The sequence below is a fragment of the Triticum aestivum genome, chromosome 3A (genome assembly GCF_018294505.1).
Source record: "Triticum aestivum cultivar Chinese Spring chromosome 3A, IWGSC CS RefSeq v2.1, whole genome shotgun sequence".
Taxonomy (NCBI): domain Eukaryota; kingdom Viridiplantae; phylum Streptophyta; class Magnoliopsida; order Poales; family Poaceae; genus Triticum; species Triticum aestivum.
In genome coordinates, this window is record NC_057800.1 from 436,857,615 (window position 1) to 436,868,124 (window position 10,510).

General features: G+C 43.5%; 1 protein-coding gene across 1 annotated transcript; it reads left to right on the forward strand.

The window, feature by feature from the left end:
- Nucleotides 1-7,671: 7,671 nt before the first annotated feature.
- On the forward strand, nucleotides 7,672-10,154 carry LOC100192193 (WRKY transcription factor 71). The gene is made up of 3 exons (XM_044481116.1): nucleotides 7,672-8,289; nucleotides 9,209-9,355; nucleotides 9,435-10,154. Exons 1-3 carry the CDS (start codon nucleotides 7,796-7,798, stop codon nucleotides 9,829-9,831), a joined length of 1,038 nt encoding a protein of 345 aa, XP_044337051.1. The 5' UTR covers nucleotides 7,672-7,795; the 3' UTR covers nucleotides 9,832-10,154.
- The last annotated feature ends 356 nt before the right edge of the window (nucleotides 10,155-10,510 follow it).

Consider the following 10,510-nt stretch of genomic DNA (forward strand, 5'->3'; position numbering starts at 1 on the left):
CTTTTTTCTTTTAGGTCACAAAAATTATAAACTTTCTGTTAGTGCCATTAGTTTTAAAATTTGAATAGTTTAAATTTGAATTTTTGAAAATTTGTGTGAATCACAAGTTTGTGATTAACTTTACTAAAAAATGAACATAGATGCACCTATAGAGAAAATTCAACCTAAATTCATAATCAATTTATATGAATTTCAGAGAAATTCATTATGAATTTAGGTCAAATTCCCTGTATATGGGCATCTATTTTCACTTTGAGAGGAGCTCAACAAGGCAGAGAGGGACGGACTTATAAACTGGTGTGGGCGCCCTTCGGTTGGCGAGGTGGGACTAAACTCTGAGCGCAACGAGGACCAACCCTTTAGTCCCAGTTTGTGGCACAAACCGGGACTAATGGTCATGGGCCAGGGGCGAGCCCTATTTTTTTCCAGTTTTTTGTTTTGTTTTCTGCATTATTTATTTTCTTTTGTTTTTTGCTTCATTTTTAATTCTTTTTGCTATTACTTTTAGAAAAATTATAAACTTTTTGTTAGTGCCATTAGTTTTCAAATTTGAAAACACTTTTTTATTTTTTTTGTTTTCTTTGTTGCTTTATTTATTTTGTTTTGTTTCTACTTACAACAAAATACTTATTGTTGCTATTTTTATTTTTTTCCTGTTTTTTCTTTTGTTTTTTGTATTATTTATTTTCTTTTGTTTTTTGTTTTATTTTTTAATTCTTTTTGCTTTTAGTTCAGCAAAATTATAAACTTTCTGTTAGTGCCATTAGTTTTAGAAATATTATAAACTTTCTGTTAGTGCCATTAGTTTTCAAATTTTAATAGTTAAAATTTGAATTCTTTGAAATTTGTGTGAATCACAAGTTTGTGATTAACTTTACTAAAAAATGAACATAGATGCACCTATAGAGAAAATTCGACCTAAATTCATAGTTTTTAAATGAACTCTGAAAAAGTTGGCATAGCATACTCGTGTGTTACAAAGTTGGCATGGTATCATCATAGTAGTTGCGGGAGAAAGTCTTCACTTTTTCTTTGCTTGTGTCATTTGCTTATTGCGTCGTAACCATGGATAATCTTCATCGTTTATCAGGATGCTTGGGTCAGCCTTGACATTGAAGAGAGGAATTTCATGAAACTTTTCATAATCTTCAGACATGTCTGTCTTGCCCTCCACCCCCAGGATGTCCCTTTTTCCTGAAAGAACTATGTGGCGCTTTGGCTCATCGTATGATGTATTCGCTTTCTTATCTTTTCTTTTTCTCGATTTGGTAGACATGTCCTTCACATAGATAACCTGTGCCACATCATTGGCTAGGACGAATGGTTCGTCAATGTACCCAAGATTTTTCAGATCCACTGTTGTCAATCCGTACTATGTGTCTACCTGTACCCCGCCTCCTGACAGATTGACCCATTTGCACTTAAACAAAGAGACCTTAAAATCATGTCCGCAGTCAAGTTCCCATATCTCCACTATGTAACCATAATATGTGTCCTTTCCTCTCTCGGTTGCTGCATCAAAGCGGACACCGCTATTTTGGTTGGTGCTCTTTTGATCTTGGGCGATCGTGTAAAATGTATTCCCATTTATCTCGTATCCTTTGTAAGTCAATATAGTCAAAGATGGTCCCCTAGACAACAAGTACAGCTCATCACAAACAGTGTTGTCACCTCTGAGACGTGTTTCCAACCAACTGCTGAAAGTCCTGATGTGTTCACATGTAATCCAGTCGTCGCACTGCTCCGGGTGTTTGGAGCGCAGACTGTTCTTGTGTTCATCGACATACACGGTCACCAAGGTAGAGTTCTGTAGAACTGTGTAGTGTGCTTGAGACCAAGAATATCCGTCCCTGCATATTATTGAGTCACTTCCAAGAGTGCCTTTTCCAGTCAGTCTCCCCTCATACCGCGATTTAGGGAGACCTATCTTCTTAAGGCCAGGAATGAAGTCAACACAAAACCCGATAACATTCTTTGTTTGATGGCCCATGGAGATGCTTCCTTCTGGCCTAGCGCGGTTACGGACATATTTCTTTAGGACTCCCATGAACCTCTCAAAGGGGAACATATTGTGTAGAAATACGGGCCCCAGAATGACAATCTCGTCGACTAGATGAACTAGGACGTGCGTCATGATATTGAAGAAGGATGGTGGGAACACCAACTCGAAACTGACAAGACATTGCGCCACATCACTCCTTAGCCTTGGTACGATTTCTGGATCGATCACCTTCTGAGAGATTGCATTGAGGAATGCACATAGCTTCACAATGGCTAATCAGACGTTTTCCGGTAGAAGCCCCCTCAATGCAACTAGAAGCAGTTGCGCCATAATCACGTGGCAGTCATGAGACTTTAGGTTCTGGAACTTTTTCTCTGGCATATTTATTATTCCCTTTATATTCGACGAGAAGCCAGTCGTGACCTTCATACTGAGAAGGCATTCAAAGAAGATTTCTTTCTCTTCTTTCGTAAGAGCGTAGCTGGCAGGACCTTTATACTGCTTCGGAGGCATGCCGTCTTTTTTGTGCAAACGTTGCAGGTCCTCACGTGCCTTAGGTGTATCTTTTGTCTTCCCATACACGCCCAAGAAGCCTAGCAGGTTCACACAAAGGTTCTTCGTCACGTGCATCATGTCGATTGAAGAGCGGACCTCTAGGTCTTTCCAGTAGGGTAGGTCCCAAAATATAGATTTCTTCTTCCACATGGGTGCGTGTCCCTCAGCGTCATTCGGAACAGCTAGTCCACCGGGACCCTTTCCAAAGATTACATGTAAATCATTGACCATAGCAAGTACGTGATCACCGGTACGCGTGGCGGGCTTCTTCCGGTGATCTGCCTCGCCTTTGAAATGCTTGCCTTTCTTTCAATATTGATGGTTGGTCAAAAGAAATCGACGATGGCCCAGGTACACATTCTTCCTGCATTTGTCCAAGTATATACTTGCAGTGTCATCTAAACAGTGCGTGCATGCGTGGTATCCTTTGTTTGTCTGTCCTGAAAGATTACTGAGAGCGGGACAATCATTGATGGTCATGAACAGCAACACCATTAGGTTAAATTCCTCCTGTCTGTGCTCATCCCACGTACGTACACCGTTTCCATTCCACAACTGTAAAAGTTCTTCAACTAATGGCCTTAGGTACACATCAATGTCGTTGCCGGGTTGCTTAGGGCCTTGGATGAGAACTGGCATCATAATGAACTTCCGCTTCATGTACATCCAAGGAGGAAGGTTATACATACACAGAGTCACGGGCCAGATGCTGTGATTGCTGCTCTGCTCCCCGAAAGGATTAATGCAATCCGCGCTTAAAGCAAACCATACGTTCCTTGGGTCCTTTGCAAACTTATCCCAGTACTTTCTCTCGATTTTTCTCCACTGCGACCCGTCAGCGGGTGCCCTCAACTTCCCGTCTTTCTTACGGTCCTCACTGTGCCATCGCATCAACTTGGCATGCTCTTCGTTTCTGAACAGACGTTTCAACCATGGTATTATAGGAGCATACCACATCACCTTCGCAGGAACCCTCTTCCTGGGGGGCTCGTCGTCAACATCACCAGGGTCATCTCGTCTGATCTTATACCGCAATGCACCGCATACCAGGCATGCGTTCAGATCCTTGTATGCACCGCGGTAGAGGATGCAGTCATTAGGGCATGCATGTATCTTCTCCACCTCCAATCCTAGAGGGCATACGACCTTCTTTGCTGCATATGTACTGTCGAGCAATTCGTTATCCTTTGGAAGCTTCTTCTTCAATATTTTCAGTAGCTTCTCAAATCCTTTGTCAGGTACAACATTCTCTGCCTTCCACTGCAGCAATTCCAGTACGGTACCGAGATTTGTGTTGCCATCTTCGCAATTGGGGTACAACCCTTTTTTGTGATCCTCTAACATGCGATCGAACTTTAGCTTCTCCTTTTGACTTTCGCATTGCGTCCTTGCATCGACAATGACCCGACGGAAATCATCATCATCGGCACATCGTCTGGTTCCTCTTGATCTTTAGCAGCTTCACCCGTTGCAGCATCATTGGGCACATCGTCTGATTCCTCTTGATCTTCACCAGCTACCCCGTTGCAGCATCACCGTATTCAGGGGGCACATAGTTGTCATCATACTCTTCTTCTTCGCCGTCTCCCATCATAACCCCTATTTCTCCGTGCCTCGTCCAAACATTATAGTGTGGCATGAAACCCTTGTAAAGCAGGTGGGAGTAAAGGATTTTCCGGTTAGAGTAAGACCTCGTATTCCCACATTCAGTGCATGGACAACACATAAAACCATTCTGCTTGTTTGCCTCAACCGCATCGAGAAACTCATGCATGCCCTTAATGTACTCGGAGGTGTGTTTGTCACCGTACATTCATTGCCGGTTCATCTGCGTGCATTATATATAATTAAGTGTCCAAATTAATAGAAGTTCATCATCACATTAAAACCAAAGTACATACATAGTTCTCATCTAACAACATATAGCTCTCCAGAGCATCTAATTAATTAAACCATACATTGAAACTATGTAAAACATTTCAATGCGAAAACAAATGCGATCATAATCGCAACCAAGGTAACAATTGATCCAACAACATAATGATACCAAGCCTCGGTATGAATGGCATATTTTCTAATCTTTCTAATCTTCGAGCGCATTGCATCCATCTTGATCTTGTGATCATCGGCAACATCCGCAACATGCAACTCCAATATCATCTTCTCCTCCTCAATTTTTTTTATTTTTTCCTTCAACAAATTGTTTTCTTCTTCAACTAAATTTAACCTCTCGACAATAGGGTCGGTTGGAATTTTCGATTCACATACATCCTACATAAATAAAATCTATGTCATGTTGGTCGGCATAATTTTCATAAACAATAAATGAACCAATAGTTATAAAGATAATATATATACCACATCCGAATCATAGACAGGACGAGGGCCGACGGGGGCGGATACCAAAACCATCGCACTATATAAGATGCAATAATAAAAGTAAGAAAATAATACAAGTATCTATGTAAACATAGAAGTAAGAATATATTTTTCCTTTCAGGAAGAAGATAAGAACAAGAGGCTCACCACGGTGGTGCCGGCGATGAGCTCGACGCGGGTGATCGACGGCGGTGAAGACGGGGACGGGGCGTGACAGACCGCTAAACCTAGACAAATATTGAGGAAAATGGAGCTTGGAGGTCGAGCTTAGAGAGGAGAAAGCTTAAGTAGTGTGGCTCGTGCATTCCATCAAACACCTTGTGTGCATAGGAGGTGAGCTAGAGCACCACCAAGCCCTCTCCCCTTCGGCCAGAAAAAATAGAGCAGTGTGTTCTGCTCTTACGCGAGGGGGTATATATAGGCACCTCATTGGTCCCGGTTGGTGGCATGAATCGGGACCAAAGGGGAGCCTTTGGTCCCGGTTCAAGCCACCAAACGGGACCAAAAGGTCCAGATGAACCGGGGCCAATGGCCCACGTGGCCCGGCCAGCCGCCTGGGCTCACGAACCGGGTCCAATGCCCCCATTGGTCCCGGTTCTGGACTGAACCGGGACTAATGGGCTGACCCGGCCTGGACCTTTGCCCCCTTTTCTACTAGTGAAATTGAGAATTCCCTCAAAAATCATGGTTTTTTTGTGGGTGATGATCAACAATAGCATTTTAACTAAAGAAAATCTCATCAAAGGAGGACGGATTTGATGGCAATGAAGAATGTCATTTATGTGGCCTCAAAGAGAATATTGATCATCTTATGTTCCAGTGTATCCTTGCCAGATTTGTCTGGCAGGTGATGGTTTGTGCCTTTGACTTGACTAGACCCCCTGATGGTGTTTTAGATATGATGGGAAGCTACTTTCAGTCTTTCCCTGGAAATCAAAGACGCTTGGTACTCATTGGGGGGGGGGGTTACTATCTGCTGGACAATTTTGAAAAGTAGGAATAGAGCGTGCTTTGACAAGAAATTTTGTGATGATCCTCTTCTGTGGTTTTCAAATTTTGTTCCTTGCTGAATTCTTGGAGAATATTACAAAAAAAAACCAAGATGGAAGTATAACTGAAGATGGTGTGCTAAGGATCAGAGAGGTGTTGCGAGAAATTTTCAACAGAAGACATGAATGGAACCCTTTGGACAGGAGGATTTGGAACCTGAGTGGTGTTGGGAGTCTCATTTAGCTATAAGCTTTTCTTCTCTGATCATGATGTAATAAGTAGCATGGTGAAAAACTGTTTTGAACTTTTAGAGTAGTTTCACCCTAAGTGTGTGTGTGGGAGGGGGAGGGGTCATTTGCGCTGTTGGTTGACTCTGCCTATGTGCAGTAGTAACCAATGACTTTTGCTTCGGTTGCCTTCGGAGGCTTTCTTTCCCATTTGGTGTTGTTTCATTTGCTACCTTCTAGTACTGTGGCGGTTTCTTTAATAGAAATAGTCAAGGGGAGGCTCATTGTTTCGAAGAAGAAAAATACAAAACCAAATCATGCACGCATATACATGTTTGATTTAGACAACAGAACATGGTTTGCTAATTTCACCTGACTATCTTATCCGTCCGGAAGGTCAGTTGCACTATGTACGGTTATGTATATGGTACTCCATGAAAGTGTTGTCCGTATTCCACAGAGAGAGAGAGAGTGGGAGGGAGGGAGGGAGGGAGAGAGAGAGAGAGAGAGTAATTTGAATGCCGTATGTATATGTGTACTATACTTTCGTCCGGGTATATTAGTCACATCGCATTTTGGGTGAAAATTTGACCATACATTTAATTTTGAACTAAAACCACAACACTTATTTTGCATAGGAGGAAGTATATTTATATGTAACAAAAATAATATTATTGAAAACTTCTTTTAAATACAAACATACCAATATATTTTGTATGTCATACAACTTATATTTTGCTACTCAAATCTAAGGTCAAAGTTTAGTAAAATACGAAAAAAATTAACAAACGTGGACAGATAGTACATTCATAAGCTCCAACTCTCGCTTCAGTGCTTGTAGTCGTCGCTAGATGATTTACAGAACTGGATATAATTTTTATTATTTCTGGTGTTTATTGTACTGTCATGATTGAAGATAAATAGATCGACCGTTTTTCGGAAAAGAAAAAGAAGCTCCAACTCCACAGCGCTATACACGTATGCATGCGACCATTAATTCAAAATGGTACCCGCATATATGCACGTGGAATTATGGAATGAGAGCGCTGTATTACCGGGTAAAGCCACACGTTGTGTGTCAAATTTCTTGGCTGCAACATCAGCTAGACCGTAGAGGACTACAAGTATGTATGTGCCCTTCCCTAAAAAAGAGAGAAAAACAAAGTACTCCATGTCTGTCCAAACGCGGGATTTAAGCACACTAAATCACATCCAGTTCGAATCAAGTATCTCGATCAATCAGCAGTAACCTGCAGTAATATGCCTGTAAAAAACGAAATCTGCAGTTCATTTTATATACCGACAGTTTGTTCTGACGGATACGCCCAGATGGATAAATGCAAACAGAATCTTAAACAAACTGTAAAATTCTAGTTTGTTCTGACACATTAGGAATTGACTGATTCTACACATCACACTAGAATACGTAGTACTAGCTAGATCGCCTTGCCCCCGCACCCACTGAAAATTATATATTCCATTCAACAAAAGTCGTATCTTGCGCCTATCATCCCTGCACGCTTTTGCAATTAAAAATGAATATCAAGAGCGGAAGGCGAGACTAGGTGCAAGCTCAAACCCTCCTCCTCACTTCCACGCCTCTCCTCTCTTTACACACTTAGCTACCTCCCACTCTCGCATCATGTCTTCCGGTGGTGGCGGGGGAGGGGATCAGGGCCGTCATGGCCTCTACCACCAGCATGGCCACGGCCAACTCACCCGCTACGATGGCGCCGGCGGCTACGAGCTCAGCAACGACGACATGGAGAGCTTCTTCTTCAGCCAGCCTGAGGGCGTCGGCGGTGGCGTGCGCGCCGACGAGATCGCGCCGTACTCGAGCATCACGAGCTACCTGCAGGGGTTCTTGGACCCCACCGGGCTAGCTCGGCATCTCGACGTGCCGGCCAAGCACGAGCTGTCGGTCGACGTTAGGAGCCATGACCAAGACAGCCAGGGCACCGGCAGCGCTGCTGGAGAAAGCGCGGCGCTGCTAACACCCAACTCATCGGTATCTTTCTCGTCCGGAGGCGGGGACGGTGAGGGAAAGTCTCGCCGGAGCAAGAAGGGCCGGGCGCAGGAGCCGGATGACCAGGAGGATGGGAAGGACCATGAAGATGGGGAAAGTTCCAAGACAGCGTAGGTTTTCGCCAATTTGATGCTGATCTGCTGTGTGAATCGCCTTGATTTCTTGCTTCACCGATTCCTTTTGTCGTGAGCTTATGCGATGTGTTCATACAGTGATAGATCTGGTCCTACTTATTGCTTAATTACTTCGATTTTCTTTCGTTCTGCCCCATTGTGCTCGTGCCTTGTCTATTACGTGATGTGAACATTAGGGTTTGCTACGATTTGCTTCATTAGGGTTCTTATAGTTCATCATGAATTAGATCCGGTTAGCCCCAAAGCTGACGCACACTTTTGTCGTCTTATATGCTTCTTATTGCTTTGGTCCAAGATAACTTTATAGATCGTGTGGTATTCAATTTAAAAGACAATCGACGTACACTCTAGAAGAGATCTTCCTTAGAATTAATCAATTGCTGCGCATGCGTGCCGTAGCTTCAAACTTTGACCAAGTAGATAGCTTCGTCTTTGAAGACCAAAAATAAAGATCTCTCCCCCTTTTAGAAAAGATCCAAAAATGTAATATAATCTCCAAAAGCATCAAGGCCATTAGCATAAATTTCCTAAATTTTGCATTACATCAGGCTGATCTTGTCATGACATGTGATCTGTAGGTATATATATCTTTTTTTTTACGAGAGTAGGTATATATATCTAGCTAGCTAGCTAACTTACTACACTCCCTGTCTGTTATACTATAGATCTACAGCACTGATCACTCTCGGCAGAACTATATAGACATGGGCTGCACCGTTCCATGAAATATATATCTATGCGACATAGTTAGCTATATATAGTGCTTCCGGACAAATCACGATAGATTGATTGACCTAGCTAATTAAGCTAGGCCCTGTTGGATCAGTGCCTGTTCTGTGCTTATTTTCTTTTGTTTTCCGATGAACCTAACTGATTGGTTACTTTGCCGCTGCAGGAATAACAAACCCAAAAAGAAAGCCGAGAAGAGGCCGCGGCTGCCCCGCGTCTCCTTCCTCACCAAGAGCGAGGTCGATCACCTCGAGGACGGCTACCGCTGGCGCAAATACGGCCAGAAGGCCGTCAAGAACAGCCCTTATCCAAGGTACGCTTTAGTTGCATGCATGAAGCTCAGTGTGAACCGGCCGTGATAACGTCATGTAAATGGCAACGTATGTACGCAGGAGCTACTACCGGTGCACTACGCCCAAGTGCGGCGTGAAGAAGCGGGTGGAGCGGTCGTACCAGGACCCGTCGACGGTGATCACCACGTACGAAGGGCAGCACACGCACCACAGCCCCGCCAGCCTCCGGGGAAGCGCCGCGCACCTCTTTATGCCCCCCGGACTCCACGGGCTCCCGCCGCCGCACCTCATACCGCCGGGGGTGTTCCACCCAGAGCTGATGAGCATGATGCGCATGCCCTACCCAAGCCCTAACATGCACCTGCTGAGCGTGCCACCGCCTCCCCATCATCATCCAACCTCTCATCCAATGGCGGGAACTCTCCAGCAGTACCATTTCACTGACTACGCGCTATTGCAAGACCTCTCCACTTCCACAATGCCCAACAACCCCTGACTAATTAACTCCTTCAGATACACTTAATTAATTAGTAGCTAGCTAGCCTAGTAGATATGCATATATGATGCTTTCCAAATGCTGGAGTTGCGCCAGATGTGATCGCCAGGGTTACCCTTGAGCTTGGTCTATGCATGCTGCGGTCCTGTTATCCTAATTATTAATTCGATGCAAGCTTTTCATCTTGAACTTGTGCCTACATTGCTTTAATCCTCTTCCATTTGTCCTCCACGGGCAAATTGGATGAGTTGATGAAGCTGGTCTAATAACTAGAACACTTGCAACTTATTAATTTATATAGCTCGTACTGTGGACTTCTTGTACATGTACTCGAGTGCATATGTGTATCTCATTGATGAGAGGAATATTTCACTTCACTTTCGTTTCTATGAGGAATTATTTACACAAGCCGCCATCTCAACTTCTGCTTGTTCGTGGAACGCTTATATATTTATTTAAGGGCACTTCCTTGATGGCCGGTGGCAGTTTCTTTAATTTTATGCATGTGCAAAGCATAGTCGAGATAATCATGGCGCAAAAGAGAATTTTGATTGCTTTGGACGTTGATGCACTGGGCGGTTTCTTGTGGGAGTAGGCATAGTATGTGTCGCCTCCTCGTGATTTGCTTGTTTCGTAGAAGGAATTTATAACTGAGACATGAATATATTGATTCATAGGT